The sequence below is a fragment of the Orbicella faveolata genome, unplaced genomic scaffold, assembly GCF_042242905.1.
Source record: "Orbicella faveolata isolate gen_17 unplaced genomic scaffold, um_ofav_v1 contig_46, whole genome shotgun sequence".
Classification (NCBI taxonomy): Eukaryota; Metazoa; Cnidaria; class Anthozoa; order Scleractinia; family Merulinidae; genus Orbicella; species Orbicella faveolata.
In genome coordinates, this window is record NW_028301576.1 from 22,311,512 (window position 1) to 22,333,018 (window position 21,507).

Consider the following 21,507-nt stretch of genomic DNA (forward strand, 5'->3'; position numbering starts at 1 on the left):
TGTATAGTTTAAATCATTTTTTAAATGTATACGGCAGTGCATAGCAAGTTCTGATATTGAAGTTTTAAAAGTCATTTCTGTGAAGAGTAAATCCACTTGGGATATACGTATCTTCTTTATCTGACATACAAAGCCTTGTTTCCACAAAAATATTAACATCAGCTTTTTATCAGCGATTAGGCATTTATGTGATACTATTATTGCAGCATCAGGTAATAAAGAGCGGTAACATTGATCCATTAAAGTATTATTGACGGAAAGCTAGAATCTGAGTTGGAACATCACTCTGATAACAACTAAATCAAATATTATGATAATCAGAGAAGCTAAAAACAATCTTAACAAGTTTATGTTTTGTAAATATTTATTCAGCACGCCTTCATAAGGCTACTTATAGGTTATTGAACAGCCATCTAAAGTCAACAACAACAGCAGCAGCATCTGCAACAGCTAAACTAACTAACTACAAAATCAAAGTATAAAACATGAAATACAAAATTATTTAACAAGATGGTCTTAAATATAATAGTAGTAGCAGCGAAGAAAGTAATAAGAAACCTCAACGCTTGTACTTTCTCGTCTGAGAGTAAGTTTTGATCGCAATAGGAAAAAACATTATTTGCACAGTACAAATAATTCCATTGAACAAAGTTGTATGTGGATGAGAAATTGGTATAAAAAGTCTGGGCATGCAATTCTAAAAAAGAGTGCATGTTCCCAATTTTCAAATGCCTAGAAAATTCAATTTAACTAAGGTTATGGTGACGAGGGAACAATTGCAAATGGATCAGGTCCAACACTTAAACCGGATAGAGTCACCGACCCACTACCTGTGCTGTTCCTCTCCCAATTTTTGCCTTTCACAACAAAGTTTCAGTTTTGGAACCGTTCAAATTGAACCCGCTCTGTGTGAATACCTAGACTAGTTCATTTTGGCAGCGGCCATGCAATTTAGGCTATCTTCACCCAAGATTGGTCCAAAATGGATCAAGCCCAAAACTGCCTAATGCATATTCTGAGCATGACTAACTGGTTGAAGTCGCTGATTCGCTCACGTTGATTAAGTAGTCGACCGGTTTTTGAACCTATGTTGATGTACTATGTTGAGGAATTTTTTTTTTTTTTAATCAGTTTGAAAAGCCTAATTTCCTGTCACAATACCTACTATATACAATGACAAGCAGACAGATGAAGATGATATGGAAAAGCATCTAAAATTATTACAAAGAGTACATTGTAAATAAAATAAATTATACACATGACACGGGCTCAGTCATGATAGTTATTATTTTGAGGTGGATTGGATTAAAAAATCAGAGTGCAGCTCAAATATCTGAAAGTAATGAAATATATGTAATTATAATTCATAAAATATTTTTGCTCGCACGAGATTGGTCTAAATAAGTCACGTGACTGAATATAAACCAACTGGGGAACAGCCGAGTGATACTCCGGCCCAATTTTAAAAACAAGATCTCGCGTGTTGCGAAAATACTTAAAAGTCACAATAGCCTCCATTTGACCTTATAATTAGGCTCGGATATTTGTCCTCTGACATTATCTGTTCCTCGAAGCTAAGAGCTCACTTCCAGGAACAGAAAATGCTCGCAGACAAATATCTGAGCATATTTTCACGTCAAATGTAGGCCATTGCTTATTTACAATTTAAACTTTGGTCACTTTTAAATAAGAAGTTTTCGCATTCAATTCAAAATAATGTTTACCTGTAATTGGCTTGGAAATTCCTAACTTATCTAGGTTTACAATTACTTTTGTAAACATTACTGTCTATTTCTTCCCTTTTGCCCTTTTTCCATCAGAATTTTCCTAACATACGCCTTTTAACCAAGGTCGTCGAACCTCCACTAATGACCGTCTCTATAGAACAACCACCTCTCTACAACGGCCACCTCTACATGACGGCCATTTTTTTGTTCCGCTGACGGTCCATACCTCAGTACAACAATTCTACAAGGACCACCTCTCCACAACAGTAACGGCCACTAAAACGCGTCCCGACTGCCTAAATAACCTATCAACAACGGCCAGTTTAACAATAATTCACGAACGGTGTTAGACTACAAGTAGTCCCTCTTTCGCTTAGTCCGTCGTGCGCGACGCGAAAGAAAACTGCGAGAGAAAAATAGCCGCGCTATATGTTTTTTTTTTTCACAGTTTCTTTCGCGTCACGCACGACGAGACTAGGCGAAAGAGGGACTACTCGTAGTCTAGAACGGTGTATGCAAAACTCCATTTTTTATAGCAAAAGGTCAACGAAACTTAATCGGTACCGCGCCTCGTTGGTGTCTGTTTCTGTTTTATTTAAAGGACCTCAGTCATGCCATTTTTAGTTATTTTGGCCACGTGCAAAATTACCTCCAAATTAAAGGAAACCTGAAAATGATATTTTACTACGATAGAAAAACAGCACAGCGATATTAATAAACCATAAAGGAACAAGAGTGGTTAAGGATGGAGAAGATTGACACGGATTACAAACGACCAGCAATAAAAATTCAGGCTTAATTCTTCATCATGCGCAAACCTTGACGAAGCTCCTTTAATAGATATATACTTGATTGTGCTTTGTATTTATATACACACACAAAAAATCAGGTTTAATATTTCACCCTTACTTCCTCATAACGGTCACCTCTATTATCAATGGCCATTTTTCTCTGTCCCAAGGCAGCCGTTGTGGAGAGGTTCGACTGCTAAGTTATTAATTTAAATATAAACTAGTAATTGCTTGACTCAGCATCCATGCGACTACTTTACTTGGGCATTTATCATGTTGTCCAATGTGACATCAAAGTTGGCTTTCGTTTAAATTAAGTTGATCATAGTCATTTGTCGCTGATGGCTCCACATAGTCATAAGGTGGTACAGGGGACTGCAAAGGAAAAGAGAATAACACGTCATTTTGCTAACCTCAAGCTGACCGATCGCTTCTTGTAATAAAATTGATTAGGATCCAGAGAAGTGAGAACCATAAACCCCTGTGAAACCAATTTTCGAAAATCTGCGAACTCCTTGAAATTTCTAAAAACGACCACATTAAAAAAAAAAGAAAACATCTTCACAGCGAATGTCTCCGAGTAGTTGACAACGCGGGTGAACATTTTAAAGCAGTAATCCAAAGAACGAACGTGACAAGGACACGAAATTTATGGGAATATTACGGAATACACTAGCTACAATCTGAAAGCTAAAACAGTCGCTGACACGTGTGCGGTGTGTGATTTTGTAGGAATAACCAGGAATACCATATAAGGAAAAAAATAATTAACCTCTAAGAAACTCTGTACTAAGAATACAAAGTCGCCATAAGACAGGAGTACCTCAATACCGTCAAACCTCTTCATGTGTCCCTAATATTGACGTACTACATTACAGCGAGATTATATAAATTCTGGCTTGGTTGCAAAAAACAAAAAAACAAAAACAAAAACAAAACTGCCCGTATTATAGAGGTGTCTGAATGTCAGAGGCTCCACTGTACTGGTACTATGTCGATGATTGCTGGGTTGTTGGAGTTAGCCTAGCTCTGAAGTCAGTTTCAGAGCAGCTCACAGCCTACAGTCAGCATGTACTGTATTTCGCAACTTTCTCGTGCAATGGCAAAAAAGCAACGTTAAATGCTTGCCACTGATCAAACCACTTTGCTTTGAAATATTATTGCTTGAATCCCCTTTCTTCTATTTCTGAGCATGCAGTGAGGTTTCCAAATAAATTGCGGTAAACAAACATGGAAAACATATTGTAATGAAACTGATATAGCGATTGCACGAGCTATGATGCGCGTGCTAAGATGTATAACGGTTCTAAGACTAAGAGACGGTTATATGGCGAGTACGGGATGCGCAATGTACTCATAATACAGCGTATATAAGGGACTCACGTTATGGAGTGGCCTGTGTGTGTTAGTAGACTTGCCATGTACAAGTAAGCTAAACGTTGAGAGTCGAGTAATTAAACCGTTGGTTGTTGGACTCCTTGACTGGAAGTTGTTGTCGCCCGCGCGCGTTACAATATATTAACCTGACAAAAACCAACCTTGCTGTCAATATGTGTACTCGGGCTTATAACACTTAAGAATTAAAAAGTATATATCAGAAAGCACCAAACTTAGGACGAATAAAGATCAATTGTAATATTATGAGACAATATCTACTTACTTGAAGTATTAAACGGTTCCTCAAGCGTATTCTTGGCAACACACCACGTCTATGAAGCCATTGTCTGAGGAGAAGATTACACACACAGTTTGGATGCATGCCTAATCCTTGGTCAACAGATTTACTGCGATACACTAGCTGAGAGGCTAGTGAATTATTTTTAACAATAGCATTATTAACTCTCGATATCTATCGCGTGATAGTTGACGAGGTCGCAATCACTGAGATAAAATAACACTGCTAAGGGAGCGAGTTAACAGATGTTCGATTGCCGTGCAATGAAGAACTGTCTTGAGACGTTGATTCAATAGGTCTCCATTCTTTAAAGCAACTGTCTATAAAAAAAAAAAACACCCATCACTTTAACTCAAAATATTATTCACAACCATTTACACATTCCCAGCTTTATGCTAAACGTTCTAATAGAGCAAAGCCTATATTGCTTTATAATGGTAATTGGACTGAGTGGAGTGCAATTTGGTCTGAAATCATACGCGTGATTTCAAAATCGAACGAGCGCGCAGCGCGAGTTCGATTTGAAATCACAAGTATGATTTCAGACCAAAATTGCACGACCCGAAGTTCAATTGCCACTTTATTATATCCATTTTGAAATCGCACAATTTTATCGCCTTAAATTTAGATTTTTGGTGTAGTTTCAGTAGCCGGTTTGTTAAAAAAAGCGGAACCGGAAACGCGTTTACGTCTCATTTAGTATGCAAAACGATGTCATGTGACGAAAACTTATTCGAGCATGACAAAGAAACAAGCAGTTCTGAAGTCAGAACGAAAATAGTGTACTTCAGGGATAAAAGTTCAATTCTCGTCGCCTGAATCAATTATGGAAGGCCTTCCTTTCTTCTGTGGTTGAGGCTGAGATTTTTCATTGTCTTTGGAGAAGGAATTTAGAGGTGCATATCCTGTGCAATTCTGCGATCGATTTCTTTTGAGTTGTGAAACTCCCTCGAGTGCACGATGCCCAGTGGATAGTACGTTTTTTCCTTTTAAATACCGTTCAATGGCATGATTTTGAGGGAGTCCAGCTCGTTATCATCTCCGTTTCTTTTTGTGACCTCGGCGTAGGACTCAATACTCAGGAACTTATCAAGTTCTTTCGGCTACATTTGTTTTAAGATATTTCCAAGATGGCGGGACTGGCACGGGCTTCGCAAGACGTTCATTCATTCGCTATTTTGTGCAGTGTGGCGTATTTTGACTATGTTTATTCACAGCGACAGAGTTGAGCTCTTTTGTTGCTTCGTTTGAAACTACCAGAAACCTGGAAACATCTACCTTCTTGAGATGGCTCTGAATTTGTTGTTGTGTGGTTTTCATTTGTTTATGTTTTACTGGACTCGGTATCATACGGATCTTGAGCAGATGTTGAAGAAAAATCGCCAAAATATTCATCAAAATGGACACTGAAAGTTGGAAACTTCCATTAAAGTAGGTCTTCAGCCTGAAGGAGCTCATAATCGTCATTCAGAAACTGTAATTAATTAAATTCGTCAATTCTTTTGGAAAAACACTACAATAACAACAAAGTTTTGGCAATAATAGTTGCAAAATTCTCCACAAAGTGGCCTTTTGCCTTTCATTTTCCTGAAATTTTATTGATTACTTTAAACTAATCTTGAAATCTGATTGGTTGTTTTGTTTTATTGCCCCATTCTCATTGGCTGAGAAAAAGATGCGATTTGGGGCAAAAAATAGTGCGATTCGTGAATAAATCGCACCACTGAGAGCCAATCAGATTGCAAGGATAACCAGTGATTTCAAAATGGATGTAATAAAGAACATAATCGCTCACAGGAGCCCATTCCCAGAAGCGACAAGATCTCTCTTTATGTCCAATGACCCCTCCTTGGATTTCCCAAGGTGGTCGCTTAAGAGAGATTCTTCCGTTAGTAATAAGAAAGCCACTCTTGACTACCAGCAGTATACTGACAAAAATACCTTCGTACCTTAGCAAGTATACTGCAATCGAAGCTGTTATAGATGCCACCACAACTGACACTGTGATCAAAGCGATTTGTTTGCTGCTCAGTTTTCCTCCGTCCTTTGGTGGTGTTGAGTTATCTACATGAAAAATACACACATGCCGAGTAGTTACATATGAGTTTGTTACCAGGGATTCATTTTAAAACAAAATGGAAACACGAAAACAAACCCTGGCCCAGTATTCAAAACGTCATGTATTGTTTTCATCTTACATGCCACAAAAACATGAAGATTGAATATTTGTTCATTTAAAAAACAAAAACCTCCCTCAGAATACGTTTAACTGTGCTCTCTTTCAAGAGCACCCCCACCATGTACCCATCTTTCCTAAAACGATGAGTAAAAGCTTGGGTCCACTTCTTTGCTCTTTTAATCATGTACTGCTTAGAATACAATTTAAACTCCATGAAGGTACGTCGCATTGTGTTCGCAAACTCATTAATGACTAATGAAATTTTAAAGGCTGCCGCACACTAGCCGATTTTTTGTCGTAGAACTGCAGATTTTTTGTCGGGGTCAAATCGGGTTAAAATTTGTCGGGCCATCTGCTTGCCGCACACTAGCCGATTTTTTGTCGCGACTGACCGCGTTCAGGCTTGGGGCTGAGTCATCCAAAATCAAGATGGCGCGTATTCACTGATGTGACTCTCCTGACATTTCTTAATTAGTTGAGGGGCGCGCGAGCCCCGACAAATTGTCTTGGTCCACTGCACACTAGCCGACAAGGCCCGACAAGACGTTTTGAGATCTAGCACTGTCAGATATCGCTCGAAAAGCCCCGATCTTCTCGCAGACTTGTCTGAATTCACCGCACACTAGCCGACAAGTGAAGATTTTTTGTCGGCCGACAAAAAATCGGCTACTGTGCAGCAGCCTTAAGAAGAGAAATCATGAACGTGACAGCGTTTACACGACCCGGTAACACGGAACAAAATCAGCCATGTTGGGGCAAAAGTTACACAGCGTGACTTCCAGGACAAGGCAGCTTGTACCAAAAGAGATTTTTATGATTTTATTTCTCCGTTTTCTCCTTAGCTCTAGTTTCCATTGAAAAGATATATCAAGATACTGTTTGACCACATTTCCAAACACCTCAAGGTTTCACAAAAATACTACGCTATGTGTCATATCGTTAACTCTCTTGTCGCTGATTAGAAATGCGGTCAAACATTTTCTTTCTATTGGATATTTTACTTTCTTAACCCACCTTGAAGTTCCTTAATTATGTACGGCTCACCACCTGCACTACAAAATTGTTCTTTGTTACACATCTTTATGAAGACATTGTAACTTTTGGCAGAATCAAGTCTTTGCAAAACTGCTCTATTTGATGTGGCATCCACATGATATTCACAGTCTGGAACAGAACCTTGGCTAACATGATGATAATTGCAGTAAACCACATGTTTACCAGGAGTGCCATGCCAGGAGGAATTGCGTGCCAACTGGAAGAAACGATAGCAAATAAGTATTATTAAGAGTTGAAATAGAGGATATTACATGGCCGCACGGAGATAAGAAATTTCTCTTCGAGTGTTGAAAAATATTTCACGAGTGAGCGCTGCGGACGATTGAAATATTTTTCAACACGAGTAGAGAAATTTCGTATTTCCAAGCGACCATGAAATTTTCTTTTTTATTAGATACAATTCTCACAGTACATAACGACGTTTTTGAAGATTTCCAACCATGGATGAGGTGCTTTATCATATCCAAACTGATCAAGGGTGGGGTAGGTGCTGTCAGCTGAAGCCAAAGGATGATGCTGAAAACACTTATCAAGACTTTCATTACTAAATTTATACTAGAGACAAATTATCCGATGCCGGATTTATATTAGGAGACATTGGTTTATCCAACTGATACGCCCTATCAGTCTGACATGGATAAATAGCCTAGGTATAAATCCGGTGTCTAGACGAATTAGGTGGCAAAATTGATCTTGAACTGATTCATCTGTCAGCACGACTTGCAGACATGCTGAGACGGATCAGCCCAAGACAAATTAATGAAGAGATTGTCTGTAGTTTACAAAAAGACAAGGCTATTAATACTGCTTCCTGTTTACATAGCTGAGGATCCCGTTAATTTAAAAAAGCAATTTTCAAGATTTTCAAGAAAACACCTCTATGCAGAGAAAGGTTAATGATATTGACAAACCAGATGCACAATGAGGTGAAATGAATTTTAAATCACATCCATTGGGATTTATTATAACCTGGGGCTTTACTCGTTGACAAATTCCTGCAGATAACTTCCAATTCATTTGAATTCATTCAGGTGTGTTGTTGTTATCCCCAAGGAATCAACAACAAGAAGAGTTTATCGCAGGTATGGCTTTTGCCAGGTTAGGACCGATGCTAGAAAAATAATTACGGATTATTAGTCTCAGACAAATAAATCGTCTCTAATGTAGATTTGGCCATTACTCTGGATACACAAATTAACAAATCAAATATTTTTTATCGTTATTATACAATGTTGGCTTGTAAGGGAAATATTAACCAAACTTTTTTAAGTCGTAAGTGGAACCAAGGAGTAGAGATTAGAGAGATTGTGGGAAGGCAGAAGAGAAGGAAAGTGGGAAAAAAGGAAACAGAGGGAAGTTAAGCGCAGACCTTACAAGACAGACAGGCAGGCAGGCAGAACAGAAGAAGGGTGGGAAGAAACGAAACTGAAGGCATGGTGGGGGGTGGGAGAGGGGGGGAAATCCCTTAATGTAGGTATGTGCGGCCCCAAAGGGCTAGGTTTTCAGCATTTTTGTCAGAAATAGGGTATCAATTTCGGCCAACTTGGTCATAAATAGGGTATGGTTTTTGCACCCTAGTCTTGAACTGGGTATGCTTTTAAGAAGATTATAAACTACTTTCTCAGCAGTATCGATAAGACCATCAACAAAAGCCCTTCACAAATTATATTTACAACAATTTAACATTGGTCTAAACTAGGGAACTAGTTATAAAGCAGGTCTGAACAGGGTATCAATTTTAGGGCCAGGTCATAAAAAGGCTATCAAATTTTTCGTCAGGTCATAAATACATGTATGGTAGGAAATATCACATATTTCGGTCATAAACAGGGCCGTTATCTTTTTGGGAAAGCGGGCCGCACACCCCTACCCAATTTTTCTGGCAGTACCCACCCCGGGACTGAAGGGTGCTAACCAGGGAGTTTGCCAGACAGGCAGGCAGGCGGATGAGAAGGAAGGTGGAAAAGTAAGTAGCTGACCACTCAGTAACAATGAAAAGCCATCGATTGTAATCATTTCTAGTACCTTTAAATAAAAAATGTAATATATATTACAATTATTAAACTGTAGCTTCATTACCAGTGTTCCTATATAGGCAGTGTAATTTAAAAAGCTAATACACACCTCCCACTCTACCGTAACATTCCTCAGAGCAGTATTACCAGGGAAGATCGCTGACCAATCTCTTATCACCTTCGATGGAGTATCTGGTTCTAAAATTTAAATTGCAAAACAACTACAGAAATATTAACAATAAATTAAATTAATTACATTGTAATTGCAGTTTCTATGTTTTAACTGTACTATTTAAAAAGTATTTGCAATGTAAATAGTCATTTTCTTGCTCAAAAAAGAAAATCTTGTGAACCTTTTTGTATCAGCACATGACTGTATTTTAAAGGTCGGTTGCTGAATTATTGGACCATGCAAAATGCATCTGACAAGTTAACTAGCAATATTAATAACTTTGTGCTAGTACAAGAGGTTTTATTCATGTACACACATGTACAATGCAAGCCAAGCAAGCGGTTCAGAATTCGGAGTTAGTAAAGTAGTATTAAATATGCTTTCTAAAGCAAAACACCTTTGTCTGAAAGGAGTCTACTTACATCTCCAAGAGTTTAAACTGCACATACAAAAAAATAAACAATTTTGATCTAACATGCTTGTACAGCTGTATCAGCACAGAAGACATACCCCCAGCTGGTGTTTTCACAATGCATGGTCCTTGCACTTCACTTGGAGCACTCTTCTTTCCTTCTTCATTAACAAATCTGACTATTATGTAGACGTAATACTCCATAAATGCCTTCAATCGCTTGAGCAAGGTAACCTCTGTCAAGCTGTTTTTAATAGATATAACCTTGGTCTACAAGGGAAGAGTAACAAACAAAAGATCTTCATCAGGCTCCATGCATGCATATATATATGCATCTGTTTAACTTTAATTTACAGTATGCTGTTTCAACTACATGTAGTTGGTTTTTATCTAACTGATCAACTTATTTACTGTGAAACTCAAAAACCATATTTACAATAACTGCAGCAGAAGTTCTCTCGTGCTCATTGGCTGATTTTCATTGTCACTACGCGCACTGACACATGAATTTACAATTTATGTGATGTTGACGAAAGAAGCAGGAGCGGACAATTTGACAATTTGTTATAATTGTAAAAAACAAATTGACATTAGTTTTTCATGCATCTGTCCTGTAATGGACAATAAATTTTGTCATAAAATTGTCAAAGTGGTCTGCCGATCCACCCGGCTATCGCCTTGTGGATCCACAGCTACTCTGACAATGTTATGACAAAATTCAGGATCAATAACAGGACAGATGCAGGAAAAACAGGCATCAATTTATCAAAAAAATAAAAAATAAAAAACCAGAAATATTTAAGGAAATATCTTATTGTGTAGCAATGAAAAAGCCAATTAGACACTGACAAGGAAACCAAATAAAATTATTTGCAAACAGCAACTGTAATTATTTTGCGGTTGAGAGGTTTGCTCAAATTTCCTGACCTTTTTTGTGATTGGTCAGTACACGACATGTCAGAATCAAACTAAAGTGTTCACGGTCTTTTGAGTTACGCTGTAAATTTTTCAGAAAGGTTGCTCAGAAGACTTAGGGTGAACTTCAGCCACCTTCAATAAACAATGCACCAAGGATGACAGTTGGCAGACTTTCAGTGCCTTTCTACTAACTTCAGTAAATTATCCTCTGAACATCTTCTGAAAACAATTTGCGCCAGTGAATATTATACACCCTTTGCCATGGTATCACCCCCTTAATTTGCTCTATACCTTGTTACGCTTCTTGCTCTTGAGCTAACACTTTCAAGAACTGCACTGATGTTAGCGAATCAGTATCAACGGAATAATTTTTCTAAGAGTATTTAACTATTACTGTGCAACTCAGGAAACCGTGAACAGTCCAGAAATAGCATATTAAACAAGACGAGTCTGAGGTTTGTTAACATTATTGAAGACCAGGTTTTATTATTACAAATTTGCAGAAAGGTTTCGGCAGGTTTCTTTCACAGGTCACAGGTCAAAGGTCACCAAAAATATGCCAAAATGTCATAAAACAGATGCATACAAGTGCGTCCCAAGTGCAACTATAACAGCTCTTTTCTGAAAAAAAAAAAAAAAACACGTAGGGGAAATCAGTTGTAGCACTGAAACAATAAAAAAAATGATCCAAAGAAAGCCAAGACTTACTTCTGTTGAAAACATAAATTGTCTGTAGCCTTTCAATATAATATGAAAACGCAAGAGGCTTACACTGATCCGTGAATTATGCATTTACTTACGCGTGATTTGTGAACCAACGACTTTTGCGGGAATAATTGTCCACTTTCTTGGGGGGATTTTAGCGTCATTAAAGCTCGTAAACTACACTAAACTAGATGTAAAACCTGCCCATTCCACGCGACTGAGAACTAACCACAACGACAGTGAACCAGGAGGACCAAGAATCTAGTCTGTCACGATGTGTCACACATGCACACGGCATTTCGATGCATCAAAATGGAGGGTCCTGTATGTTTTGCGAAACGTGGATAGAATTTGTATTTTTATGTGACACATGATTTAGCCTTTGCATTTTTATGTGAAAAGTGATTTTTTCTGTTAACATGAAGCTGTTTTCGAATTTTTTGTGATGCGTGAAAAGGCCGATTACTTATGCGTGAAATTGTTTTCAGAGTAGGTATAGGGGTCCCTCTTGTTTCTGTTTAGTACATACTCGTTGTAAGGATTTCCAAAAAATTATGTATATAGAAATAAAACAGTTCAATTTGCTATCATAATGAATTATCTTATTACGATAAAATATATTAACACTACATGTCTGAAAGCTACATTTCAACCCATTTCGTACATATACTACCCTAGAAACTTTTTCATTAAAATTATAGAGTAAAACATTTTTAGTTAGGGTTTGTTGCATGGAAACATCGATAAACCTCTCGGGAATCTCGGTAATTGTTACATCGCAAAATTTACTGAGTGTTTTGATTGTGACCTGTGACCTGTGACCTGTGAAAGAAACCTGCCGTAAAGGTCTTTACAATATTTTCAGCTCCTAAACTTCAGGGTTATAGCCATGTAGCTAGATCAAAACAAGTCAACAGCTATATCAAGGCTAATAAGGCATGTATACAGAAGCAATGACAATACATGATGTAATTGTTGTGATTGACATTTCTCCATGATCATGTGATGTATTCGCTCTTTACTGAAATTAGTGTACATGTATGTTTGGATTCACTCATGGCTGGTCATTACAGTAATCAAACAGATCAAAGATCTAGTAACTCTCTAGAGGCTTTGATCCCCTCATTAATGTTAGGCTTTAAGTTCTTGATGTAGCCGCGAGAAATGCTAACTGCGCCCATCCAATTGAAATAACAACAGTAATAATTATTGGTTTGAGGTTTTTTCACATGTATTGAACTTTACTGTGACTTGTCAGTACACAACTGACCTGTCAGAATCAAACTAAAGTGTTCATGGTTTTATCAGTTTCACAGTAAACCAAGAATAGTTTTTCATTTTTTAAAAAAACTTAGACCTCAGTGTCTCACTTCTAATCGACTAAAGCAAAAATAGCAGTAGAGTTACACTATGCAATACCAACAAACCTTGTTTTCCATTTCATTTCTTGCATGGTACAGTATTTTGTATTCCATCTTTGTGTATCTCCATGCAGCCCTTGCAGTCCAGCGGACTCTTAATTCATTCTGCTTATCAGTTGTGACAACATTGAAACTCAAAGGAGGCAAAGGGGTAGCTTAAAGTTAGAAAAAGTCAAAAACAAAAACGTTAGATTGAATTAATTCAAAAACAACAAAATATAAATTTTATAACACATGTAGCGGGCAGACAGGGAAATATTGACCAGGAGAGCACAGAGCGTAATACATATTAGTGCAATGCATGACAACAACACAAAGTGCAAGCTGCGTCACAATTATTAGTGTTTTACACGGTCTGAGATTTATTATTTGTAATCTAACTTACAAGTGTTCATGAATACATTTAATTGGACAGGCACATTTTCAAGCGGCAGCCTGCAGTGAGTATACAGGCCGTGTAGTTCTAAATTTGTGGATCCATAAGGGTTTTCCTCACCCAGTGGCCGGTACAGTCAACAAAGCAACCAAAGTGTTGAGGATGGGGGAGGGGTGATGAGAGGGGACATGCACTGCAGAATGGAGGGTAGGGTGCATTACTACAATTTGGCCACACGGATTGGAGCTGGTCAGCTACACATGTACCATGCAATCTTCTGTGGTCAATTCTACCTTAACTATGGCTGAGGATAGGGAGGGGAGGGACAGGAGCACATGGGAGGGGACCTAAAGGAAACATCTTGGGAGAGAAAGACTATATTGAAAAAAACATGAATATCCATTTGAAATATTGTACAAGTCAATAAAAACTCTATCTTTACTGCATTTCCACTTGTAAGTAAACAGCCCTCAGTGACCATTTAAGGAGCACACTTTTCAAATCAAAGACATGATCAGTTCTACTGATGCAAGTTCAAATCCTTCAACTAATTGTTTCATATCTTCAACAAACATACAAATGAATGTATTTTACCATGACTATGATTTTCATGGTTAGTGCAGAAATCAATATACTTAAGAGCTTCTGCCTGAGAGACCGGGGCAGACTTGGAAATGAAGGTCGGCCGATTTCGCTTAAAATCGGTACACAAAGTCGTTATGTGGACTTATGTAATATGCCAAAGTTTCAGGTTCAACGACCTTCTTCTAGCCGAGTTCTGGATATCAGCCCCTCAGGGGTCCCCAGAGGCAGATTTTTAGTGTCATTTTGGCCACTTTTCAATCTCTCTTTTAGCATATGGGAAGCAACCGGAAATGGCCTGTTTTTCAGACCGCATATTTTCCATGCCCACGTTTTATATCGTGAAGTCTTAGTATCCCTGCAAAGTTCAGCCCTTAGTTTAGTAATACCAAGAAAAAAATACTAAGGTTGAGGCTTTTTTACTACAAAACACTTTTAGAGAAATTACCTACTACGCACCTCCTGTCAAACTCTTAATTACTTTTTAAAAGAGATTTTTAGACACAAGCTGCACAATTAACAAACAATCAATGATCCCAAAGTAAATGATTTAAAGGAAATATATATTTTCAAACCATAAACTACAAATTAATTTTCCTACTGACGGATTTGAAACTAAATTTTATGTACCATTTGAACCCTGTACCCAGGGGACTGGAAGGTGAGGGGAATCTTTATACGTTGATCACAAGAAAAGTAATCAAAATACAATGAAACAAGTTGTTTACTGAGTGTATAAGTTAGGTGGGAAAAGCTCAGAAAAAAAAACCCTTATTGATGGGTCTCTGCCTTGTTTCCATGGCAGCCTTGCTTTGTCAGGCATAATTACCCTAAGTTTGACTTTTCTCATCTAATTCTCTGTTTTTTATTGACGTTTTCAAGGTTTCTTGGTAAAAACATGGGTTTTTGCACCTTTTAATTCCTTTAGTACCCTATCTCTTCTCTTTTAATTTTGTTATAATTGGCAAAAATGATATTTTGATTTCATGGAATAGTCATGAAATCCAGACTGGTGGATTCAATATTACGGATGTTTTGAAATTTATGACATTCTAACGTCACATGCCTTCATAGCTGACTATTCACCATGGTTAGAATTTTAAGCCGTGAGTTTTTTCCTCCTTCCCCCTGCCAGAAGATCACAAATACCCAAATTTCCGACTTAATTGTGACGCACCTAAAGATGCTTTCCTTCAAGCTTCCGTCCACCTCCTCTTTGGTATCGATTCTAAATAAGAATACCAGCGTTACGATAGAGATTGCAAGTAAGTAAGCCTCGTGATACAATAGAGGGCCAAATTACTTCCCATTTTTGCCAGGAGATTACATTGTTTGAGCATGATACACGAAGCTCTCTGCTGTGATTTAATATTGGGCATGTGAAACTACTTAATTCATCTCCAAGCCCTTTTGACTTTTCAAGTGAAACAACATCCAATATGGCGTCGAAAATGTTAGAAATTGATTTGTGGGTGGGTAGACAACTTATTTTAGAGATATTTTGTTCAAATGTGTATGCAGATGATGATGGAACAACAATCCTTGAACCAATGGAACGAATTAAAGACATTAAAGTGTGTAAAAAAATCCTTGAACGTGCAAAATAAATTTGTCTAATGAACATGCATGCAGTCACTCTACCCTTGGATACTTATGGATGCAATAGGTATTACAATGCCGAACACCTGAAATATGCTATCTGAAACGTCAGCAGTAACCTTCTTTGATTTCTTCAATTTCTTTATTCTTGATGGAAAGGGTGCTGACATTCTATACAAAACTGGCAACTGCCTAGCACATAGCACAGTAGCAGCCTGGACTCCGGATCGAGCGCTCCTGGTTACTAGGGTGTTGTCATGTCGTCTTGGAAAAGCCAATTTTCTTTCACAGTGTCTCTCTCCACCCAGATGTATAAATGAAAGCCGGTGATTATCATCCTGTCCAGGGAAGAGGAGCAATAACCAATTTAAGCTCCAGCAGGCATGACGCACTGGACTTTGTGATGACTTACCACACTACCTACACCAAGCATACTGGTCGTCCTTGGGATTATCGCTTCTTATTATGGAAATCGGAGTTAAGGGCCAGCAATCCTACAACTAGGGTGCTATAAGCAGTAGTCTTTGAAAGAAAATCCACTTCTCCCCTGCCCTATCTTTGGATATATGCAGTACACTGACTTAGTCTGGACCTGTGTGCAATGAGAAAGCAACAAAAGGAAAATCCCGATAGAGAAAGGGAAAGTGTGCCAATGAGTAATTTTCTGGTAATTTAGTCAGACATTCAGCGACTTGGTGGGGAAAACAGACCATCTTGGACTTCCTCAATTTATAATACCTAGGCCGTTTGCACTGGGGGACTGTGTATGAATAAATATTCTGTAACATATCCATTTGTTCTTCAGGTTCTCATGCAAGTTCTATACTTAATCATTCTCTGTAGTATCAAGGAGACAAATCTAGATGAGAAAAAACTGAACTTCAAGACAATCATAGCCAGCAAACTTCAGATAAGTTGGCGTGTGATGAACTTGTCACGTATGGTATGAATCAACCTGAATTTTCATTACTTGCAACGATCCACTCACGATCAATTTATTGCCGGGGCTAAGGTTTTTAATGTTGCTTCACTTTTAAGGGATTATAAGAAAGGGGCATGCCTCTAAATCTGTAGCCAGGTAATCATTCATAGTAAGTAAATTTATGTAGACACCTTGCATATAGACTGGAATAGTGAGACTGCATTTAATTTTACAATTTATAAGCTATCAATATATTCGAAATTTCCTTAAGGTTCAAAGCGATTTTCAAGTAGTGTCATGAGACACGTTGTGATTGCATTTAGAATGACTGATAAGTTGTTTTTCTTCAGAAAAGAAGTCCAGCGACTCCATTATGCGTAATTTTCAAGACTTCTTCCACAAAATTTATAACCGCTGCCAGACCAAAATCTGATCGGCCCTAAAAAAATCACATGAAAATATCTGATTAACGGTAAGTCTTTTCAGTTAAAATTAACTTCATGATCAGAGTCTCTAATTCACAAATTAGGAGAAAAAAAAGGTATTAATTGAAATCAAATGGCTCATTTTTACAGACACGCTTTGTTGAAACTTCAACCGGAAGTGGCCTGGTTAGTCATCTTCTTGTAAGTTTTTCGTAGTGAAAAAGCCTCAACCTTACTATTTTTTTCTTGGTATTACTAAACTAAGGGCTGAAGTTTGCAGGGATACTAAGACTTCACAATATAAAACATGGGCATGGAAAATATGCGGTCTGAAAAACAGGCCATTTCCGGTTGCTTCCCATATGCTTCAAATAAGACCAAGTTGTGATCACAGTCACAGGCTAACAAAAAATTCCTGTGAGCTAATGTTTTTACCCATAGAAGCCTAAGGATAGGGCATTACAATTATGATTTTGGTTTTGTCTGAAATTAATTGTATGTTGCTAAAAGAGAGATTGAAAAGTGGCCAAAATGACACTAAAAATCTGCCTCTGGGATAGATGAATTGACCCAGTGTGTACTGAATGTTGTGCATGACTACCTTAAGACAATTGGAAAGTCAAGACACTTTAAAAGTACTGATAGGAATTCATACCCAAAATATCAAGGATCATAACTTTCAGAACTTGATTATTACCACTGAAGGCAATATGTACATGTGCGGCACACCCAACAACATCAGATCCCAACACATGATGCATTACCTGAATACACTGGAATGATGGGCATATATCGCCAGCTTGTCGCACTTCCAACAGCATTTTCAGCAACCACAGACACTGTATAGTTACAGCTTTTCTCACATGGGGAAACAAAATCTTTACTATACTGTAGCACACATAAGAAATCTTTATCTATACTCAGAACATTCATAGGTCGGCAATCTGGGTTACTGCTCCAATTACAGACACCATTATTTGTAGCGAAGGAGTCATTCAAACACAGCTTGACAGAGTAATTAACAGGCAAACCTCCAGTAACGCTTGATGCTGACCAAAACACACGATACTCTCTCTCAAGGTCCATGGCACCCACAACACTATCTTAAATTACGTGGAGGACTAGGTAGATCTGAAGAGAAAAAAGGAAACATTTACCAGGATTTGCTTCATAAAGGAAACTAAGAGCTTTAATTTGAAGCTACTCAAAAAGTCTTATTAATATACTGTAAATATTTTGAATGCTTAAAAATTTCAGACAGTTTAAGTTAAATCATCCGAAACTTTTTGAAAGTAAATGTACTTAAGGCTTTTCACACAGGAGGGTCCAAACTTAATTGAAATCAAAACTCTTAATTCAGTTACCTGCCACTATAAGAGATATGTTAACTCCTTGTGACATGTTACCAAGTTTTGGGCCACACCAGTAAATTCCATTGTTTTTGCTGCTTGTACTTGATAATGTCAGTTGTATTGTGGCAGTATCAACATGCTGTACTTCACCAAATAACCATTTCTTGTTATGTTGCCATGTTAAATTCAATGCCTGCGTATAATTTCCCACTGAAACAGTGCAGTTTAAAACAAATGTAGAGTCCCTCAATGAATGGTACAAATTGCTGGGCCTTTCTGGTTGAAGTTTAAAATCCAAAACTGAAATTAAAAATGAAAAGAATCTTCTTTTGGTATCAAATGATAATTTATTACTTATGCTTTAATTGTAAATATTTCAAATACACTTGTCGTATTTAGCATTATTTATAATATTTACCTTGTACTGTTCCAGAAAATATCTCTACCCCATTCTCTGGAGGGTCTCAATATCCATACCCTTCCCACAGAAAGCTTTTTGGTTTAAACCACCACCCCCCCCCCCCCCCCGCCCCCCAGCCAATGCCTCTGGAAATTCTAGTTTTGGTTTACTTTGAATTCCTTTAGAAATTTTGGCCTTTGACACCTCCCCCTCCCCTGTGAAATTTCCACAAACCCTATTTGGAGTGGGTCATTGGATATTTTCTGGAAGCACACCTTAGGACTCAGTCCTCAGTCATAGGGAAACTAGGCATTTACATACTCAATGTTACAAATCTTACAATTCCCCTAAGCTATGACTGCAGGAACAATTAAGGACTCATTTGAGTGTCCCCCCCGCCCTCCCCCCGTCATATTACTTGTGCCTTGAAAATCATGCAAAGTTTGCATCTCTGGTAAGAGAGCTTTTAGCATCTCACGATTTCCAGCTTAAAACAATTCTCACAAAGTGTTTTCTTAAACCATTTTTTTTTCTTTTTTCTTTGAAAAGTGAAAACACATTCTCGGGTATGTCCAAGCATATGACAAAAAGGTTACCTTGCCTGACATCGAAATCAGCCTTCGCAATGACTAAGATGTATTTCCTGCAAAATATTAATCATCTATTTCCTTCTCATCTGCCCATGTTTCCTTTCTAGCCTAGTTGTATTTATTAAATCTTCATCTCTTTGTGTGCAGTCCACACAACCAAAAAACCCTTACACAAGAGAGGGCATAGGGAGGGGAGGTGAATGGTAAATGCGAGACTTGGTGAGAAGGTGAGACTAACATTTTTCTTTGCAAGCCTAAGCCAAGTGGAGTGTTAACTGGGACATTCTTCTGACTATCTGACTACTGAATGCACTACATTAAACATATGGTGTGTTTTTCTACTGTTGCAGTATCAAACAAAATTAACAAAATGAAAAAAAAAAAATTAAATGTCAATTTTATACTGGAATGACAATTTAATCTCAGACTTGCACTAAACTGAGCTTGAGAGGATTTGAGTACAGGGTCTTTTGGTGGTAAAACATATATAAGCTTTAGTTAATTCATAAATCATTAACTTAAGTTTATATTGTGTTTCACTTGAGATGCACAAGTTCCCAAAACTTATTAGGAAACTAAGTTAAAGACAAACAAGTGAACTCAGTTCCGTAGCATTCAAACGTGGACGCAGCACATTCTAGCCCGTTAGTAAGCTGAATTTTACGACATACGTAGTTAAAAGATATGAAGATTAAGTTCTTAAGTTAAACTCGAGTTACAAACATCACTGAAGCGGTCAGTCAAATAAATACAAAAAGCTTACATAAAACTTCACATTGAAACTTACCACTTGATAAGGATCCATCAACAGTAGCCAGCAGAGATGAAAACAGTACCAACAGGACGAGTACAAGAAAATGCGATTTCCTCTTCTGATTTAACATCGATCTCAGTCGGCACGCACAATCAGCACATCATTAAACATGCCTGAACGCATAAATTTTTAATCTTTCGCTGTCTTTTAGGAAGACTCATGAACGCAGATGTTCTTCGCTTCGACTGATGAAAATCTTCACCGGTTCTTCACATGTTGGATTATTTTTCTTTTCCTCTCCACCTCAACTGAATAAAAAAGACTCTAAAGCTGATTTAGGTCCACCATAGTTACTTTCTAAATCTCGTGATCATGGTTGCTTAGAACGAGCGTCAAGTATGCATTATTCTACTGTCCTGAACCACTTCATAGCGAGGACTGCGAACTACTCCCACACTTTGGTTATTTAGTTTGTTTTTAGTTTGTTTGATATTTGTTTTTGTTTTGTTTGTGTTTGTTTCTCTATTTTTGCTTGTTTTTGTTTGTTTTTGTTTTTGTTTTGTTTTGGGGAGGTGGGGGGAGGGGTTAAAACAATAGCGTGGGACAGGAGCATATCACATGTGCTCCTGTTTGACACAGTTCTGGTGCAGCGTTAAATGACTTGTCTGACCACAGGGGACCCGAACACTGCATTAAAAATAAAATTAAAAAAAATAAATGCAGTGTTTTTTACCAGTGTTTCTGTATCTTTTTGAGTCGTTTAAAAGGGCTTTGAATAAAATCAAAAAAGTTTACATTTCGGATATCGTCATTAACTCGTCGAGGAAGAGATTCCCACATGTAATCGGAACGTCACATTTACAAAGTGGGGAAATATGCTGGTCAGAAAACACATGACCCACCCCTTCCATTTGGCACAAAACTGACTGACCCACCCCTAAATGTAGGTTGAAAAACACATGACCCACCCCCTACAAAACATGACAGTTTTGGTTGCCTAATCCAACGAAATCACATTTTGTGTAGGAGATTGTGGTACCATTTACGTTTTAGATTTATTTCTCGACAATAATACAAAATCTTCTAAAAACTGAATATTGTCTTCCTTGACTCTTGCAACCTTCCGCCCTCATGATGGCGGCCGGGTTACGTTTGATCTTAAAGCTAAAAAGAACAAGCAGCTGACCTAACTCCAAAGGCAGGGAAGCCTGATGGAGTGGTTGCTACTCTCAGCGAGGAAAACGAAGAAAAATCGATTTGCCAGAAGAGCTTAACCGTTGATGTTTATGACGGAGGACGGGTTACCCATGGCCTCACAGAACAAGCAGCTGACCCAAACTCCAAAGGCAGCGAAGCCTGATGAAATGGTTGCTACTCTCAGCGAGGAAAACGAAGAATACTTGATATGCCAGGAGAGCTTGACCGTTGATGTTTAT

The 21,507-nt window shown here is 37.9% G+C and overlaps 1 protein-coding gene across 4 annotated transcripts; it reads right to left on the reverse strand.

Moving 5' to 3' along the window:
* Positions 1-346: 346 nt before the first annotated feature.
* LOC149098903 (uncharacterized) lies at positions 347-20,485 on the reverse strand. 4 transcript variants are annotated; one of them, XM_089277493.1, is made up of 11 exons: positions 20,105-20,485; positions 19,324-19,370; positions 18,340-18,627; positions 17,740-18,106; positions 13,078-13,226; positions 10,126-10,297; positions 9,553-9,641; positions 7,387-7,624; positions 6,143-6,257; positions 4,179-4,242; positions 347-2,893 (listed from the first exon to the last, which is right to left on the reverse strand). In XM_089277493.1, the coding sequence occupies exons 4-11, from the start codon at positions 18,059-18,061 to the stop codon at positions 2,810-2,812; spliced, it is 1,233 nt and encodes a 410-aa protein (XP_089133619.1). In that variant the 5' UTR covers positions 18,062-18,106; positions 18,340-18,627; positions 19,324-19,370; positions 20,105-20,485; the 3' UTR covers positions 347-2,809. The 4 variants fall into 4 exon arrangements, with proteins under 4 accessions (XP_089133619.1, XP_089133618.1, XP_089133617.1 ...); XM_089277492.1 differs by lacking the exon at positions 19,324-19,370; XM_089277491.1 differs by lacking the exon at positions 20,105-20,485 and having other exon boundaries at positions 19,324-19,677.
* Between the last annotated feature and the right edge of the window lie 1,022 nt (positions 20,486-21,507).

Excerpts from the sequence above, each read along its gene's own strand:
- LOC149098903 (XM_089277492.1), bottom strand. The coding sequence starts at position 18,061 with ATGGACCTTGAGAGAGAGTATCGTGTGTTTTGGTCAGCATCAAGCGTT. Across the intron at positions 13,227-17,739 it reads CATCATTCCAGTGTATTCAG|CTACCCCTTTGCCTCCTTTG; the intron begins GTAATGCATCAT and ends TCTAACTTTAAG. Across the intron at positions 7,625-9,552 it reads ATGTTACGGTAGAGTGGGAG|TTGGCACGCAATTCCTCCTG; the intron begins GTGTGTATTAGC and ends CGTTTCTTCCAG.